The sequence below is a fragment of the Aethalodelphis obliquidens genome, unplaced genomic scaffold, assembly GCF_003676395.1.
Source record: "Aethalodelphis obliquidens isolate GAN/ISIS:26980383/991018 unplaced genomic scaffold, ASM367639v1 scaffold2, whole genome shotgun sequence".
NCBI classification, from domain to species: domain Eukaryota; kingdom Metazoa; phylum Chordata; class Mammalia; order Artiodactyla; family Delphinidae; genus Aethalodelphis; species Aethalodelphis obliquidens.
Window position 1 is genome coordinate 72,339,437 of NW_020837946.1, and position 20,438 is coordinate 72,359,874.

A 20,438-nucleotide genomic window follows, 5' to 3' on the forward strand; every position below is an offset into this window, starting at 1 on the left:
TCACTGAATAAAGAAACCCCCCTTACTCATAACCGTTAAGATTCCATAATAGATTCCTGTCTTGCTGCCTGGCCTCTCTTCTTTCTGACCTACACCCTACACTATCAGGACAACTGCTTCTAACTAGAGCAATGTGTTTCAACCTGTCTCCTTTACAGACCTAATGAAGGTGACACTCATCATCACCTGGTTCCCGGTTCTCCACAATCTAATGCCAGCTTTACTCTTCCAACCTCATAAGCCACTAGGTCCTTTTAGTACACATCTTGGAAACTACCAAGCCTCTTGGAACTCCAGTACAGCAATGCGAGATCATACACACTTCTGCGCATACTTTCCCTCTTTTTCTGGTCAGCCCGGTTTCCATTTCTGCAGGACCCACTCGGTCACCCGACATTGTCTGACTGAGCCCCACTGCTATGCCAGGCGCCAAGCTGGGCACTGAGATCCAGACACAAAGCCCCAAATCACTGACAATAAGTATTACTCACAATATGTATTTTACTAACAGATTTTTAACGAACCTATGGAATTAGCTAATTCAAACTATATAACCCTAAAATTATTTAATATTTTAAAACATTTACTACAGAAAATAATCTAACAGCCATGCATATATCAACAACCCCCTTGTTTAACAGATATCAATATTCATACTTTTTGTTATGTTTGTTCCAGATGGCAGTCTTAAATAAAACGTTACAGATTTGGCTAAAGCCAAATTCCTGATAGCTTCCTCCTCCCCTTCGTCCCTAGAGGTACCCCTATCTTAAAGTGGTGTCATCCTGAAATATTTTTTATACTTTTACTAGAGATGCACTGATTTGTAAAATCAAACACTATTTAAATCCAGTATTATGTATATTTTAAAATATTCATAAAGATAACCTATACCTATTCTTTTGCAACTTGTAGTTTTCACTCGAAAGTCTGTTCTGCAAAGATGTCCACGTTGATACATGTAGTTGTTTCGTTTTAATGGCTCTTGAGTTTACTTACCAACAGTTTATTTCCCATTTCTATCCTGATTCAAATTTTTTACTTTTGCAAATAATGTTACACTAAGCATCTTTGTACCTGTCTTCCTGTGCATACCTGTCAGACTTTCTCCAATGATATCAAGTTCTTAAAAGTTTTAAATCCTGCTCTCCTGCTTGCTGATTCTTACTCATCCTTGAGTTTTTTTGACTTGAGTTTTTTATTATCTGATTGTGAGCGCATCTTTGGTGATGTCAGTTTCTCAGCTGGGTATTCCTGAACAATGCATACAGTTACATTTGGGCTCCAGACCCACATGCCGTGCAAGCCTGGGGTGGTCCAAGGGTGCAGCTTTTGAGGGTCATGGCTTACTGCAGTGTTCCCAAGTTCAAGTCTACCACCGTGAGCACATAAGGCCTCACTCTTTGGTCCCTGCAGGGGTATTAAACCTAAGACTCTAGTGCTTTGTTGGGGGCTTGACAGTGCCCAGGCCTCCTGCACTTAATGCAGCTCAAATGCTTGTGGCTCTGGCTTTTTTTTTTTTTGAAGATGTTGGGGGTAGGAGTTTATTTATTTATTTTTGCTGTGTTGGGTCTTCGTTTCTGTGCGAGGGCTTTCTCTAGTTGTGGCAAGCCGGCGCCACTCATCATCGCGGTGCGCGGGCCTCTCACTATCACGGCCTCTCTTGTTGCGGAGCACAGACTCCAGACGTGCAGGCTCAGCACTTGTGCCTCACGGGCCCAGTCGCTCCGCGGCATGTGGGATCCTCCCAGACCAGGGCTCGAACCCGTGTCCCCTGCATTAGCAGGCAGATTCTCAACCACTGCGCCACCAGGGAAGCCCGTGGCTCTGGCTTTTGGTTCTCTATTTCTGGTACCTGGGGATTTTCCTTTCTCCTTTGCCATTTCCTCTAGGTATTATTGACTTGTATTATTGACATATCAAGTATCTCTAGGAGTTTACCGAGAAAAGTTCTATGTTCGTTTAATTGGCAAAATTGTCAGAATAAACGCCTTAACTGAATTCTTTAAATACTGATTTAATTTTTCTAATAGTGTAAAATTATATTTGAAAAAATCTGGAAATATATAACACTACGTTATTTAGCTTGTGAACTGTTCTTTTTGGTGCTAAACATACAGATATCCTTTAAAAAAAACTGGGTAAAATTAAAACAAATTTTTGTTTTGACAATTTTAACTTTCTTGATAAATTATCTAATTGAGGAGTACAAAGCTAGAGTTAGAAATTTTTGATTTATAATTTTACACCTTGCTTATAATTTCTCTTCCTATGAAAAACTGCCTGGATGTCTTAAAAATGATCACATAATTTGATATCTGTATTTTGAAAGTTTTCTTGATCTTACTTGCATGCTTTATGCCTTACTAAACATACTAACGTGCATAACTGTTAAGGGTCAAAGATTTAAAAATTCATGACAATACAATTTTATCTGCCTAATAATTTTAAATTCATAGCAATCAGCTGGGAAAGACAAACTACAGACAGCATTGTATTCACCAAGAAGGATTTTTTGGCTATGAATAACAGAAGATAATGAGAAATACAACAATTATGATGTTAGAAACAGCTGAAAGACAAGTTACTATGGGCATACACCTACTTAGGATTAAACAAACTAAGCTTAAAAATGCAAGCAACAGAAGTATTTTATGGTAGGCTTTATTGGAATATGTAAATACTAAGAAAGAAACCCACAGATTGCATAAGTAGTGATTTCACCATTTGGAGTTGTGGCCGTAATTTTTATTCTAATGATATTTTAAATAGCATAAGAGGCTACTTAAATATAAAATACTTGTGATTAAATGTGTTTTTTTCCAGTAATATACTGGTTTTGCATTTACTATATATTTTTTAAAATTAATTTTTATTGGTGTATAGTTGCTTTACAACGTTGTGTTAGTTTCTACCGTACAGCAAAATGAATCAGCTATACATATACATGTATCCCCTCTTTTTTGGATTTCCTTCCCATTTAGGTCACCACAGTGCACTAAGTAGAGTTCCCTGTGCTATACAGTAGGTTCTCAGTAGTTATCTATTTTATACATAGTATCAGTAGTGTATATATGTCAATCCCAATCTCCCAATTCGTCCCACCCTCCTTCCCCCCTTGGTATCTGTACATTTGTTCTCTACATCTGTGTCTCTATTTCTGCTTTGCAAATAAGATCATCTATACCATTTTTCTAGATTCCACATATATGCGTTAATAATACGATATTTGTTTTTCTTTTCGATTTACTTCGCATTTACTATATTTGAATACACAATTATTTCATATAGTAATTATTTCGTATAGTAGTTTTCCAGAGTTCTAGAAAACTCCAAGTAAATTGAATGCGTTTTTCAAAGCTAGATAAATGTTATGACTTAGAAATATTTCTTAGTTAAAAAAAATCAATATCAGGTTTTCAAAGCCAATTAGCTTTGCCAAATAATTAACAATTGTTGAAAACATTCATTAACTTTGTCTACATATAAGAAATCAAATTTCTAAAGTTAGCTTAGTAGCTTTTGCTAGAGAGGCATACCAGTGCTGTATAAAACACTTCAAGCACAGGACTGAAAGATAATCAATATTACAAGAGGTTTCTCAAAATTAGAATAAATTGACATTTTTGGTATCCATTTCAGGAAGGCCAGTTAACAGTGACAACACTAAAAGCATCATTTGCTGCATCTAGGACAACTTAATTATGTGTGACTTGAAGGCGTGTAAGAAAATAGAGCCATCGGCCCTGTACCTGGTGCTCGCGATGCTTGGTGATTCTGCTCCAAGCCTACATCTTTCTAGCTGACTGGCAACAATCTGCCTTTCCACCTCCAGTTCTCGGGTTAGTCGCTGAAACTGAAGCTCCTGTGATTCAAGGAAATAGAAGGCATATAAGGCACCAGGTTTGCTTAGGCAGATACATGAATTCATGTACGTCACAGGAAACACAGGAACATGCCCGTAATGTAACACTACAGTGTGGCCTTACGAGATTAGGATTTTGAATAGAACTGTGGGCCTCAACAACCTACTAATTTGTAGCTTTTACAAACTTAAAGGCACTAGAATATGTGTCTTCGTTTGAAACTGAAAACATGTAGACCTTTATTTGGCCTTTTTTGCTGTTGGTGGTGGTGGTTCTAAATGAGGTCTTCAAACAGTACTTTTGCTCCAGTGATGTATTAAAGTAAGGTCTGCAGAGTCCTCACTTGATGTGCCTACATTAGAGGCACACCAACCAATACAGGCCTCAACAGCCAATTCTTCCATCCCTCATACTGTATGTTAGCACAGCATTAAAAAAAAAAGAAGTACATTCCTGTAATGAGAATCACTTGACCGTATTTGATACAAAGCCTTTCCACTGTTAAGAAAAAAAATCATTACAACCCCACAAAAAGTCTTGCTATATTTATCTATAATACACATTTTTTCCTATTGTCACAAATGCATTCATGTGTCACTTCATGAAGGGACAAGAGAAAAAATAATGAAAAAGTCTGAGCCATAATATAGAATTTAAAATTGTATTAAAAAGCTGGAAAGATTGTCTCAAGAAATTACATACTACATTCTACGATGCATCATGAAGGCCAGTATTCTATTCTAGGAGAAATGTTTTAACATTATTTGTACTTATCTCATTGTTATCTTGACAGGATTTTAATAAATAGAAAGCAGGCCATGCCATAAAATATCTATAAATCAAATCAAGTATACTCTAAAGGCTTTAAGCCACAAATAACATCTCCAGTAACACCTCAAGCTCCCTTGTGCCATATTAACTCCTTACAAGTCTACTCAAAGCAAATGCTGAACTGTAAGTGGTTTAATTGGACACTGACTCCTGGTTCAAAATACCAGACAGATGAACCCTAAGTCTAGGAGCTAATCAGAAATAAAACTACCTTAGCTTTGTTTATAATAATAATATTACTGACAACATAATATTATTTATGACAATGTGCATTTGTCATGCAAACAAAAATACAAAACAATTTAATTGAAAAGTGTATTAGCTCCCTGCGGAGTCAGGCAAATGTGCAGTTACTTGACAGCATTGGCCGTGCAAATTCTACAAACTATTCCTAGAATAATTCTTAAGAAACAGTCCGTGAACTCCTTATTGCTTCCTGATATTGAGAGTCCTTTTCTAATGAGCCCAGTTGGTGTGGGCGTATAGGGCAGTGCCTGAATGAGTAATAGTTGGCCCAATAATGCCGTACAATAGGATCATAATGGGTAAGTAGGACACTGCCTACATCTGCTTAACACTTCCTAGACCACAGGCTTTTGATAAATGTTCGGCAACAAAAGACCAGATAGATAATAATTGCACAACATTCAGTACCAGGCTAAGATCATTGATTTTAAGGACAAATAGTATTATGTTTACTTCACACTTAGTCTTTCTTTGTCCTTAAACAGCATCATAGTTTCTGTGATACGCTTCCATTCTTTCTATTATTTTACTCAATTGTCTTATTATACACATCTTTTCCTGGAAGACTGGCTGCTTGGATCAAGCTGGGCCAGGAAAGGACCATCTGTGCATCTCAAAATATTCCCCAAGCCATCACATAACTTTTGTGTTCTCAGTGCAGTGGCTACTAGGGATTGAGGGCTGGAGGCTTTTCTTCATTTTGCGATAGCCAAAAGTTACCAGGGTAGGATTGAGGCATGTTTCAAATGAGAACATTAAAAAAATTTCCATTCATAGAAAAAAAAACATTTTAGTGGATTTTTAAAATCATATTTGTAGCTGCCTATGGCCTTTTGAGCATCCTTTCAAGGAAATGGTTGGGAAATTTCCTGCTTGAAGGCACAGGTTGGAACTTAATGACCCATAATTCCTTCCCTCAGAAGCTGAGACAGATGACTTTGGCTCTGCCGAGAAGATGCCAGACTGTGACTTGGATGCTGAAACCAAGACAGTGACATCAGAAAATATGAAGCTCGTTTTCTCTCTTTCTTTCACCTTCTTGCTGTACTCCCTGCAGTAGGACTCAAGGTCAAGTTTCTAACATGGAAATGACCTCCACACAAACTATGTTTATACTTGGTGGCAGTGGCAGTGTTTACTTGATTTGGACACTGTTCCTGGGAGTTTAGTCTCAAGGTTTGTTCTCCAGTCCTGGCAACAAATGTGGGAATTCACTAATAACCACCTAATAAGCACTTTTTTCCCCCTGCATAATTAGCCATGTCAGTCTCTTTTTCTTGCAACTAGAAACTCTGACTGACATACTGCTAGAAACCATTTACAGCTGTCAAGTTGCTAGAAGAGCCTCTGTACCCACGATGCAGCTACATTTTTTTAGAAGTTGGGTAATTCCTTTAACACTCATATGAACTGAGTAAAGTCTACACTGTATCCCTCCTGGCTGTGGAGCCCATAATCCTGAACATCACTGGCTACTTTTATCAAAACCATTTTATCCATTATTTGCCCACACTTCTCACAAGTATGACATCATTAAAGCCCCCAAAGCAGACTCTCAGGAAGCTGTAAAGCATGGAATCTATAAAGGTTATCTAATACCTGTGGATATTTACAAGTAAAATATATATATGCTTTTTAATAAAATTATTAATACTACTTCTACAGAATACAAATAAAACTCCCACATGTGACTGGCACCAAGATGAATGAGTAGGATATAAATATTTGACAATTCTGTCTCTACTGGCTTCTTAGACTGACTGACAAGGAAGACGGTATTACATATAAAAACACATCTAATGATTTCCAAAATAACACTCATTGAGATGATTATGCAGTGATACCATCCATAAATTTAAAATTTTAATATTTTATCCTCTAAACATAGTGTGTGAATGCTGATCTTTACTGCAGCATCCCAAACTGGGCATCTAAATTACAGGGGGATCCTTTGAGAAGAGCAAGGAAATAATGTTACAAGCATTTGCCAATGATTAGTACATGACAATTTCCTCTTAAATTCTGTCAAACAAGACCGTAATCAAGCTTAGAAAGAAAGCCAAGCCTACTAACATGCTATAAAAGTGGAGTCAGTTCACATGCGTTTGGAAGCTTTTGTTTATATTTACCTCATCTCTCTCAGTAAGTATACTGATAAATATTCTCTGAGAGTCAAGGGAATAGAAGGAAACAATGATTCACTTGCATGATCTTGTATGGTAGACAGAAACGCATGGCCCGAGGAGGCCCAAGGAAGGACTCAATACCCCAGTGGTCAGTGCCTTCAGGGGGCCCTCAGATGCAGAGAATCTCCTTGACCAAGGAAGTTGTACCCTTCTGGGCAGGCTGCATGCAGTCACTGATTGAGGTGAGAATATAAAAGCCAGATCCAGATTTGCTTCAGAGCTTTCCATGGGCTTGACTGTCTGGCATGGTATTTGGACCTCTCCCCTGCCCAAGCCTGCTTTTCCTTGCCCTCACCTCCACAAGTGCTGATCTATAATAAACATTCTGCATGCAAAACTCCACTCCAGTGAGAACCCAACCTGGGACAGTACTGTTTTTGGATTCCTTTTATATAATGATAGAAGTTTTCTCTCACTCCTAAGTTTTCAATACTGTGAGATGCTTTAAATGTACTGAAAAAGTATAAACAATAATACAATGAGCTTTGGCAAAGCTGATCCAGCTCTAGCAAATCTTACTGTTTTGCTACATTTGCTTCAGGTTTTTTGAGAAATAAAATATTACAGATACAATGGAATCCCCTGGTTTCTTCTTCCTGGATCTTATTTCTCTCTCTTCTTCCCTCTCCAGAAGAAACCATTAGCTTGAATTTGGTGTTTAATATTCACATGAATATTTTATATTCTTACTACTCCATATATACAGATCCATAAATAATATATAGTATTGTTTTGCATATTCATACAATTTATATCAATGGTATAATACACTCAGTGCTCTGCAGATTGGTTTTATTATAATATGGTTTTGAGATTTATCAGTATCAGTACACATAGATCTAGTTCATTTATTTCCATTGCTCAACAGTATTCTATTGTACAACTACAGCACAATATATTTATATGTTCTTATAATGATGAACCCTTGGGTTGCTTCCAAGTTTGTGCAATTATAAGCGTACTGCAAAATAAGCATCACTGTATAAATCATCTTGTGCACGTGTGCCAGACCTCTCCAGTAGAGACATAGACGTGGAATTGTTGGGTTGAAGGCTACGCATATCTTCAAGTTTACTTGATAACGATTATCAAATTACCTTCCAAAGTAGTTGTACCAATTTACATTCCAGTCAGCAGTGTATGAGGGCTCCAGTTTCTGTACATTTTCACTGATACCGATTTGCATTTTGGGGCTTAAATTTCCTTCCTTCCTTCCCTCCTTCCTTCCTTCCTCCCTCCCTCCCCTCCTTCCGTCCCTCCCTCTTTCCTTCCTTCTCTCCCTCCCTCCCTTCCTTTCTTTCTTTGTAATCTGATACGCATGGGGTGCTACCTTGCATTTATTTTATTTTGTATTTCCTTGTTAACCAACATCTTTCCAGATGCTTATTGGCCATTTAGGTACCCTCTCTCACAGGTATCATAAACTCTCAGGGGGATACTTTCTCCCTACTACCAGCACCCAAGCCTGTCCTCTTCTGGGGGACAGGTTTCTCAACACCCTTGTACTAATGCTGTTGCTCTGTAAAGTTTTATGTTTGGGCAAGGGATATCCCATTAGACTCCCCATCTTGGGCAGCCCTCAAAGGGCACATGGCATTTGACATCTAGTGGTATGCTCAAGATCACCTAGGCTTGACACATACTTTCAAGGTGGAAGCCAGGTTTACTGCTTACTTAGCTTAGGGGTTTCACTTTCATTTTGGTTTTTGTTTCTGTGAGTACTTTACTTCCTTGGCAGCTCAGCCTTGCTTTTAAAAACACAATTTAAATACTTTATTCAGTATACGTATTTAGTTTCTTTCAGTGGGGAGACCGGTTAGGGTATTGAATATGCCAGAAATGGGAGTCTCCACAGCTTTTTCATATTTTCTCTTAATTTCTCTGAGAATTTCTCAGTATTTCTTTCAATTCACTATTTCTCTGTTTGCCTCGTGAAGGGTTTATCTCATCTATTATTCACTTTTTTCCAATGACAACGTTTTCCATTTCTGAGACTTCTAGTTGGGTCTTCTTCATACCCACCTGTTCCTGCTGTTCATTTGGAGTGAAACCTCTACCTAAACTCCAGGTACCTCAGTCCTAAATGCGACCTTAAACTGGTGATTCAGTGTTTTTTTTAAACAGAAATAATACTGCATACCTAGTCATGTCTCCTGCCACTGGCTTCCAGAAGCCCAGGAGGCTTCCAGCATTAGGTCCTTCCACTCCCATCTCCTTCAATAAGCAGGAAGCGCTCCATCCCAGACCTCAGCTTCAAGGACTCTGGTGCTGGCACTAAAAACAGGGCATACTTCACCCTCTTGTGGCCTCCTAGCCCCTCTCACCTTCATTAAAGCCTCACTGATGGCCAGTAGTGACATATCTCCTGACCCTTTCCAACTGTGCCTATGGAAGCCTCGTTCCAGTTTGCAAATTCTGTTTATAAACTCTTCATCTTTTACTTAGAATATCCTCCATCTCAGGGTTACTAAGAAGACTCTCCACCTACAGACTTTAACTGAAATGTAGTTCTTTCCTGAAAATACTGCTTCTTCTGACCTCTGTCTGGTGAAGACTATGCATTCTTCACACCACAGCTGAGGTGCTCCAGAGAAGGAAACTGGCCTTCCCCTGGTTCCTCACTACCTCTACTTATTAGCATGAAGTTGTATATAATATTCCTCACTGTCCTCCTGTCAGTAGAATCTGTAATCATATTCCCACTTACATTCTTTTTTTAAAAAAAGATTTATTTATTTATTTATTTTTTGGGCTGCATTGGGTCTTAGTTGCAGCATGAAGGATCTTCGTTGGGGCATGCGGGATCTTTCACTGAGGCACAGTCTCTTTGTTGCAGTGCTCGGACTTCTCTCTAGTTGTGGTGTGTGGGTTTTCTCTTCTCTAGTTGTGGCACACGGCTCCAGGGCATGTGGGTTCTGTAGTTGTGGCACGCAGGCTCCAGAGCGCGTGGGCTCTGTAGTTTGCGGCACGTGGGCTCTCTAGTTGAGGCGTGAGAGCTCAGTAGTTGCGGCAAGTGGGCTTAGCTGCCCTGTGGCATGTGGGATCTTAGTTTACTGACCAGGGATCAAACTCACGTCCCTTGCATTGGAAGGTGGATTCTTTACCACTGGACCGCCAAGGAAGTCTCGTCCACTTACATTCTTACATTAGTACGCTGTGTTCCCTCTTGCCTTAGATGCTAGAAACAATTCTTCTTCCAAACTTGTGCAAAAGCTCATTGGGGGTCATGCCATACAACTACAGTTGCCCACTTGTATCACTAGCATCTATTTACTTCAGGTTGTTCTAACTGATTCACTAATTCAGGAGTGGCTACAATAGTTACTACCACTATGACGATGACAATTAAGAAACAGCAGTAGGCATTCCTATCAGGCCATTAGCGATGACACTCTCAACTTCTTGTCCCACATTTGTTAGTCCTCAGTCCTCTTCCAGGCTTGGTAGAGGAGTGTCCCCTTCCTGTCTAAGGCCAGACTCTCCATGCCCTCTTGCCTCTTCCAGGATCTTGCTTCTCTTTCCCAAATCGTCAGTGTTTCCTCTCAGTTTAATGCTTAAATCTTCTCATCAGAAAACATCTTCTTGACCTCAGGACTCCTCAATCTCTGTTTCCTTCCCATTTGACCTATACTACCTTTTAGTAAATATTTCTCTTTAAATTGACTCCTTTCTAAGACAAGACAGTATCATTCTAGCATTAAATCACTGAAATCCTGGTTTCTAATGCTTCTATATAATTTTCCTAATATAAATTAAAATATGTAATTTTTAAAGATGTTCATCTGTGTATTAAAAACCCATTCACATCACAGTACATGTACAACACACCAGGGGTCAACATACCTTTCCATGTCTATACATCTCAGCAGGAAAGTACTGAGTACTGGTTAGACTGAAAGAAGTAAACTGACAAGGTCATTATTTGATACAATCAGTGCTTACGTAAGAAATAATTTTTATTTCAATCACTGTTGCTTAAAAATCTTCCAATAATAATAATTTACCTTTCTAATTTAGTATGGTAAAAGAGTTTTATATCACTAAAAGATCAATCATCACTGAATAATAATGTTAGATTTTTAAGGTGCAGAGAACTTCACAGTATATGTCCTATGTCAGGGTATACTATAGCATTTTTTTCTCTTTTGCATGTTAAAAAGATGAGTAAATTATGGTCATGATCATATATTTGATGCTCTTGAGTCAGGCCTAGAGAACTACTTTAAAAATGAATATCTAAGAGCTAGTAAGAAATCCTCAAAGCATCCCAGATTCCATTCCCAAATCTAGGCTGATACCAAAACCAAAGCAGTCATATTTTGAAAGGGTCTCTGAACTCTTAATCTTATAACCATCCACTAGTGCAGAGGTGATCAGATGTCCTGACCTTCTATCACAGTTTACATAATAATTGACAAGTCTTTATTAAGTCTACTTGGTAGTCACTAAAAAGCTATAAAAATGCTAAGTATATGATGTTTAACCCCTCTGTACTGACCAGATCCTTTTGTTAAGAAGAAACATTGCCTTTCTCAATCAAACTGTGTTCTCAGATACCAGTGTCCCACTCTCCCATAGGGGTTTAAACCTTCAAGCAGGTTTGAAAACTGCTGCCCAGAAGATTCCAAAGCTTGGAGGTTCACAGTGACACTAGCATATTAAAAGTTTTCAGACGTCCACCAGTAGGATATCAGCTTACCTTTCTACAACCTGGCCATTCTTTGATTTATTGAAACTAACCACACCTTTTCAAGTAATAACTATTAACATCTCAAGAAACAATATTGTCTTGCAGAACACAACTTAGTCAACAGTAAAAATTCAGCTCAGGGAATTCCCCTGGTGGTCCAGTGGTTAGGACTCTGAGCTCTCACTGCTGAGGGCGTGGGTTCAATCCCCTGTTGGGGAACTAAGATCCCACACGCCAAAATAAATAAATAAATAAATAAATAAATAAATAAATAAAATAAAAATTCAGCTCCTTTTTATTGTATTTTGGGATGGTTGAACTAAGGGGTACTATCCTGTATTCTACATTAAAAATATACCTTACATGTTGGAAAACAAAATTTTAATTACTTTGGTCAAGGCTGAATATTTACAAAGGGCTGGTCACCACAAAGGGTTAACCTTCAAATGGAAACTCCTGACCTCACACCACTCTGAAGACAGGAAGGGAATGATTGTTAGGATGCTACTGCTGGATTAGTTGCTCTAATCTATGCCCACGGTTTTTTACATTTAGATCTTCTTTAAGATAACAGAAAAACATGAGACACGACCACCAATCTGATTTTTTGTTATACTAGTTGACATTCAAATAGGAGATGATCAACATTCAGATCTTTATTGTTTTATCCTACTATCAAACCACACAGGATTATACCAGGTTTTAGCTTTGATATCTATCCTTCAGTTTTAATGAAGCAGAGAGAATGGCAAAGCTTACCAGATGCTCTAAATCTATATTCTAAACCTCAGGCTCTTATCTGTAACTGTCACCAAAGCTCCTTTATTAGGAAATCAAAATGAAGAGAGGTTTACATTAAAACACACTAATGAAAGCTCTGCTTAGAGCCACATACAGAGAAGGCTGAGGCAAACAGGTAAAAGCTCAAGCCTTTCCTACAGCATCACCGATGGCTTTATAAAAACTTGTCTACCCACCAGTAGCTCACTGGCTCTTTAATCTCTTACCTGGCAATCTCTGAACATTGCATGGGCCTGTGTACACCGGTGATGTCCAAATCCACTATCTCTAATCAGATTCAAACTGATGTTTTCAATGGTAGTGAACTAAGCATTTTGATGGTAGTGAACTAAGCATCTCTACTTGAAGGATGAGCCATGGCTCACATCTAGCCATACCACCCCCTGCCTCCTGTGTTTTCTATTTCTCCACTGCAGTGGTCCTCGAAGTACGGGCCCTGAACCAGCAGCATCAGTATCACCTGGAAACTTCTTTGAACCAGAAGGGGTCAGGTCCAGCCACTGGTACTTGAACAGGACCTCCAGGAGATTCTCATGCATACAAAAGTTCCAGAATCACTAACCAAATGGAACCACCATTCCCCTTTTACTCAGACTCAAAATGCAAGTGTTTTCATCTTTGCATCATTTTCCCCTTTCCCTTATTCCCCATTTCTCACACGTTAAATGGTTTCCCAAATCCCGTCACTCAACCTCTCTACCACTATTGAATCCATTCCCTTCCTTGCCATTCCCACCACTACTACCCTAATTCGGACTCACATTAACTTTAGACTATTGTAATAACCCTGCACTAAGTCTTCTCCCCACCGTGGTGGCGAGGGGCCTTCATTCTGCTTTTCACATTTCTCCCAGATAAATCTGTTGAGTAGTAGTAACTGAGTAGTAGTAACTACTCATCAATAATCTCTATCCTTTCCTGAGTGTTTCCTGAACTCCAGGCTCTCTGCTAAGCTTTAACATGCATTACGTCGTTAACTTCTTAGTCAGACTGCAAGGTAGTGAAGGTTACCCTCATTCACAGAGGGCTGACTTGACTGAAGTCATTCAAAACCAAGATTTGAATCACATCAGTCTGACTCCTAACCCCATGGTGTTAACCACTGCACACCATGCCCTTCACACCCAACCTGTAGTACGGTTACCACAGCCTTATTTTAAGACCCTCGGCAGTCTGCCCCAAATACCTTTTTTTCAGTCTCCTGCCACTCTCCTTCATGCACCTGGACAGAACTATTCATAATTTCCTATACTTACCACTCAGAGCTTTTTCTCACCTTGCTCCATCCACCTGAAATATCACCCTCCCGCGTGCCTAGAGTCCTTTATCCAGCCCTTGGGTAAAGCACTTAGCCATTACATGTGTTCCATTTACTAAACTGAATTCTCCTTAAAGAACAGTGAAATCTATATTTCATCCATCTAGCTTCTTACAAGACCAAGACAAGAAAATCCTGCTAATTCATTCTGGGTGGATTTTACACAGTACACTTTATTTCGTATGTTATAATCGATCACATAAATTTTTAAACTGATTCCTAAGTATTTTTATATAATGACAGGCATAATATATTATGGTTGGTCCTTTATGAGGCTCTTAAAGCATTTCAAATGTAATAATAATCACATGCTTACAACGTAGGTAAGGGAAATCAGAAAAATCAGTGGTACAAAAGGATTTGCTACCTTTAAAGTCACAGCGATATGAAGGCAGAGCTGTAACTAGAACCTGTGTTTCCCTAAATTTTGTTGACTGCTCTTTCAATAAATCAGCTCTGCCCGTGCTCCGCAACAAGAGAAGCCACCGCAATGAGAAGCCCGCGCACTGCAATGAAGAGTAGCCCTCCGCTCGCCACAACCAGAGAAAGCCCGCACGCAGCAACAAACACCCAACGCAACCAAAAATAAATAAACAAATAAATAAATTTAAAAAAATAATAAAAAATAAATCAGCTCTATCAGGGATTTCATATTATTCATGGTGACATGGGCAAATAGGTTCTCTCTCTTTTTTTTTTTTTTGCAGTACGCGGGCCTCTCCCGTTGCGGAACACAGGCTCCGGACGCGCAGGCTCAGCGGCCATGGCTCACGGGCCCAGCCGCTCCGCGGCATGTGGAATCTTCCCGGACCGGGGCACGAACCCGTGTCCCCTGCATCGGCAGGCGGACTCTCAACCACTGCGCCACCAGGGAAGCCCGATTAGACATTTTTTAAAAATTCATTAAGAAATTATGAAAAATAATAATGACTTAACATTAATAATTTATCTGGTTTTCTAGTACCTAAATATTTCAAAATTAGTAAGACTAGCGATGCATGTCACCTAATGTTAGATGTTTATTTGAGAGCTAATTGTGCAGATGATGATAATGCATATACATCATTATTTGCTGAAATGGAAAAGTGAGAGGAATAAATGACCAACCTCCCACTTCCTCTCTGTGGACTAGTTGTTGCAAACACAACAAAGAATATGAAAAGGATAAGAGAAACAAAAACAAGGCAAAATTGAATCTTCCTTTCTTCAGTAGGTCTAATAAACAGCGCTAGGGAATAAGAGGCTAATTTTCAAAATGATTAATTTAAGGTTTGGTTAGTAACTTAATGAAGTGTAATGGGGAAAGAAAACAAATACTGTCTAGTGCAGGTAGCGCTTGTCTTACGATTATACTTTTTAAATTACTAGGCTTACTTCTACAGCTGTTCTTTCTGCTTCGCAGATATTTTAAGACTAAAGTGTGGGGAAGCGAGGAGGTAACTAGAATAAGAATATACATTTATGAGCTGTGCCCTAGTCAGTTAAATGGTTCCCTGAGAAGTCTTGTTACCCAGCCCAAGAGGTGTAAGTGGTATTCAATTGTTTTTCCTTTTTAACTTTTCGATTTTTACATTTTACCTGTATGGCTTCACTAACATCATTTGTTTCTAAACCTCCAGAAATTGTCCTGGGGTTCTTGAGAAATAAGGTTAAGAAAAATCAATGTATTATTGATAACCACAGGACATCTCTAACCTACAGGAAACATTAAAGCCTTAGGACAGAACTGGGGCACGTCAATGTGTCTGCATCTAGACTCATGACCATCCTTATTTTCAGGTCCACAAGTGTTTCCATACTCAGTGTCCTCTGTTTTTCTCTGACTCTCCTGCTTTCTCCCCTAACATCCACCTCTTCTACAGGTGAGCTAAACAGAAAAGCAATTAAAATTTGTTTTAATTTTAAAATTTGTTGTTCCCAATAGCTGTATTTTCCTTACTTAGCTAAAAAAGTGGACAAGTTACGGTGCTTTGTGACCACCTAGAGGGGTGGGATAGGGAGGGTGGGAGGGAGGGAGGGAGGGAGACGCAAGAGGGAAGAGAGATGGGAACATATGTATATGTATAACTGATTCACTTTGTTATAAAGCAGAAACTAACACACCATTGTAAAGCAATTATACTCCAATAAAGATGTTAAAAAAAAAAAAGTGGACAAATAAGGTTACTTTTTTACTTGTGTTAGGTCTGTATGGCTCTCAGTAGAAAAAAAAGAAAAAGAAAAAAGTTCTTAGAAAAAGGTGCCAGACTTCATTACATTATTTTTATTGTTCACACTAATTTACTTGCCTGAAAGAATCTTTAAATTACCATATTTAGAATTCTTTTTCTCTTGCACATGATATATACTCACGAAGTGACACATCTGCTTATGTTTAGAGCAGACATAACTTGATATTAAATGTCTTACTTTCTTATTTTTTGTTAAGTCCTAACACTAGTGGTAATACTAGGTACCACCGAATGAAGGCCAACTGTGGGTCAGGCACTCTACATATTTTTTTCTCTAATCCTTACAAAAGTGCCGGCCGCTCCTGAGTTGAGCAATCATAGCCTGGGAGAGGCAAAATAAATGACTTGCTCAAGGTCACATAATTAGGAAGTGGAGCGCTGGAAATGGAACTCTAAATTCTTGCTCTTTCTGTTACAGGAAGCTAAAAAAAATAAGGTTGTCTCATTTTCTATTCCTGAAGGTTATATTTAGAACTGTATTGACTTTATTGCTTTAAAACATTTTTTCCCAAGTCAAATAAAGCCCTGGAATGTAATAAGAATAAAGAGCCAGATGCTAGTATATATGGGAACTTAGTAATTACGACAAAGGTAGAATTTCATTCAATGGGAAAAGAACAGCTGGTATAATTAGGGAAAACAAAGCTAGATTATCACCTCAAACCACACACACACACACACACACACACACACACACACACACACACACACACACACACGTTCTATAACAAATGTAGGGGAAAAAACCCACTATATAAAAAGATGACCTAAGAGAATATTTTTTTTCAGTATCTTTTTTTAAAAAAACTGAAGTATAGTTGATTTACAATGTGATAATTTCTGTTGTACAGCAAAGTGATTCAGTTATATATATATTCTTTTTAAAAATATTCTTTTCCATTATGGTTTATCAGAGGATATTGAATATAGTTCTCCATGCTATACAGTAGGACCTTCTTGTTTATCCATCCTAAATGTAATAGTTTGCATCTACTAACCCCAAACTACCAATCTATCCTCTCCCTTGGAAACCACAAGTCAGTTTTCTATGTCCGTGAGTATGTTTCATAGATAGGTTCATTTATGTCATATTTTAGATTCCACATATAAGTGATATCATATGGTATTTGTCTTTCTCTTTCTGACTTACTTCACTTAGTACGATAATCTCTAGTTGCACCCATGTTGCTGCAAATGGCATTACTTCATTCTTATTTACAGCTGAGCAGTATTCCATTGTATATATGTACCACATCTTCTTTGTCCGTTCATCTGTTGATGGACATTTAGGTTGTTTCCATGTCTTGGCTATTGTGAACAGTGCTGCTATGAACATAGGGGTGCATGTATCTTTTTGAATTAGAGTTTTGTCTGGATATATGCCCAGGAGTGGGATTGCTTGCTGGATCATATGGTAATTCTATTTTTAGTTTTCTGAGGAACCTCCATACAGTTTTCCATAATGGCTGTACCAACTTACATTCCCACCAACAGTGTAGAAGGGTTAGGAGAATATTTTTATAAACTTGGGATGATAGAGACCTCCTTAAAGAAGACAAGAAACTGCCAAATCAAAAGGGATAAAATAAGCATATTTAACTTCATAAAAATAAAACTTCATACTCCAAAAGCTCATGCAAAGTCAAATGCCCAAAAAAAGAGAGCAAGAGAGAAACATTTTTAACACCTAACATATAACACACATTTAAAATCTCATATAAACAAATTTACACATAGTAAAAATAGGAAGAGTATCAACAAGCAATCCATCTAAGATGAAATGTAAATGCTAATTAAAATATCAGAAAAAATGTTCAATTTCATTCATAAGGAGAAAGAAAATCAAGTAACAAGATGCTGGTTTTCATCATATTGGCAAATATTTTCAAAGTGTCCCATCCAGGGCTGGGGAGGAACACTTGGAGAAAAGAGCACAGACACATATTGTTCATGTTAGCGTGATTTGCTATTATAATCTGGTAACCTCTTTTAAAATTAAAAATATATATTCCCCATGAGCTTGCAATTCCACTTTTGGATATATACTCTGCAGAAATAAAGTCAACTGTATACATAAAATATTAATTGTAGCATTTAACAATTTAAGAATCTATCTATATGGCAATATTTTAACAAACTATGGAATCTCCACACTACATGTAATAACTACTATATATGTGGTTGTTAAAAAGAATGAGCTGGACCTTTATCTGTTGCTTCAGAAAGACCATTACATGCAATTAAGTGAAAAAGCCAGCTGAACAGCTGAGTAAAACACAGCAAAATAATAAAATTAAAAACCTCTATATGTGTTAGTTTGAGCATGGAGAAAACTATGATAGGAATATAGCAAATCAGGAAGATTGGTTACCTCAGGAGGGTGGGAATGAAAAAGGGGTCAAGATATTATTTACATTTATCTTCATTTATTTATTTAATCTTCTTTTATTATCTTCTTTGTATTGTTTCACTTGTAGCTAGCATATGAATTCCTTAATTAAAATCTAACCCCCAAAACTAAGAAGAAAAGAATAAAAGGGCTAAAAAAATTCTGTTTAAATAGTACCAGGACAGATCCTGCTTAGGAAACAATCTAATTCCTGGAAAATGGTATTCAGATTGAGAGGAGGATAGATGTTTTTACCTTTTTGAAGTTATTAAAGTACTTTGAAGTATTCAATAGTATTCTAATGACCCATTCAAACAATGAGCAATAGCACTTAGATTTACAAGTTCTTGGCACTGGTAAGGGCATGGAGAAAAGGTGCTATGGAGATGTATATTGGTGCAAACTCTTGTGGGGGCAATTTAATAATATCCAAAGAAAAAAAAGTGTACCGACCTATTGATCCATCAGTTTTTTTTTTTAATTTTATCATTCAGTGTTTTTTTTTTTTTTAATTTTTAAATTTTTGGCTGTGTTGTATCTTTGTTGCTGTGCACGGGCTTTCTCTAGTTGTGGAGAGTGGGGGCTACTCTTCGTTGCAGTGCGCGGGCTTCTCTTGTTGCACAGCATGGGCTCTAGGTGCGTGGGCTTCAGTAGTTGTGGCATGCCGGCTCAGTAGTTGTGGCTCGCCAGCTCTAGAGCACAGGCTCAGTAATTGTGGCACGCGGGCTTAGCTGCTCCGCAGCATCTTCCTGGACCAGGGCTCGAACCCGTGTCCCCTGCATTGGCAGGCGGATTCTTAACCACTGCGCCACCAGGGAAGCCCTGGCCCATCAGTTCTAATGCTGAGACTTTGGATATACTTGGAAAGGTACACAAAACCAACCAACCAAATAAAACTGGAAACAAGCTAACATACATCAACGAGGGACTGGTTAAATATATTACATACTTCTTTAAGGTGGGACTCCATGCAATTGATAGAAAAGGCTGAAGTAAACCCACATGTGCTGGTGTGGAATAATCTATAAGAAAGATTACCCAGGAAAATAAAGCTATGCAGTTGTTTCTCTAAAAAAGACAGATGCTGGAGTAAGCAGAAAACCTTTTTTTCTTGATGTATACTCAAGAAACTTAACCAGGTAAAGTTTTAACCATTGGGAAAATGGACTGGATGTTTGTAGGGTAGTTTACTTTTTATTTCATACTTTTTAGGTGAATATTTAATTTTTTTAAACTTGGGTATTCATTTGTTACTAGTTTTTACAAATACAATAGAATAAGAATTGTTTTTTCATTTAAAACCACACTAAGAACCTAATTTTTACTACTAGTTAAAGGCTCCCATTCTGACCTATTTAAAAAGAGCATGTTTTAAGAATTAGTTTTCATAAAGGGCATGAAATACATGATAGCAGTAATAAATACTTTACATGAAAATAAATGTTGTATAATGAACTGATTAATAATGAATTCTATGTATATATTTCTCTTAAAACTCTTTAATAAAGAATTGGTATCTTTAGAAAGGTGCTTCTCAGCTAGTTCTATAGTTTTAATGAATTTTTTTCCAAAAACTTCTAACAAGTAGGGAAGGAAGGAACAACTTATGCTCAGTGTAACCATAAAAATCAAATCCACATAATCTTTCTTACAAATTCTATATATCAACATACCTTTTGGAAATAAATTCTGGAAGAGGACCCTACACTTAACTTTCAATTTTAAATCATGTTAGGGTAAAATATACATAACACAAAATTTACCATTTAAACAATTTTTAAGTATACAACTTAGTGGCATTAAGTACATTCACACTGTCGTGGAACCATCACCACCATCCATCTCCAGAACTTTTTCATCTTCCTAAACTGAAACACCAT

At 37.8% G+C, this 20,438-nt stretch overlaps 1 protein-coding gene across 14 annotated transcripts in view; it reads right to left on the bottom strand.

The window, feature by feature from the left end:
• Positions 1 to 20,438, bottom strand: part of PKP4 (plakophilin 4) — a 251,052-nt gene that overhangs the window by 112,003 nt on the left and 118,611 nt on the right. For 12 of the 14 annotated variants that reach the window (XM_027130817.1, XM_027130862.1, XM_027130792.1 and 9 more), the window contains one exon: positions 3,753 to 3,865. The exons of the other annotated variants lie outside the window; for them this stretch is intronic. In XM_027130817.1, the coding sequence (XP_026986618.1) occupies positions 3,753 to 3,865 (113 nt within the window). The remainder of the gene's footprint in view (positions 1 to 3,752; positions 3,866 to 20,438) is intronic. 14 annotated transcript variants of the gene reach the window in all.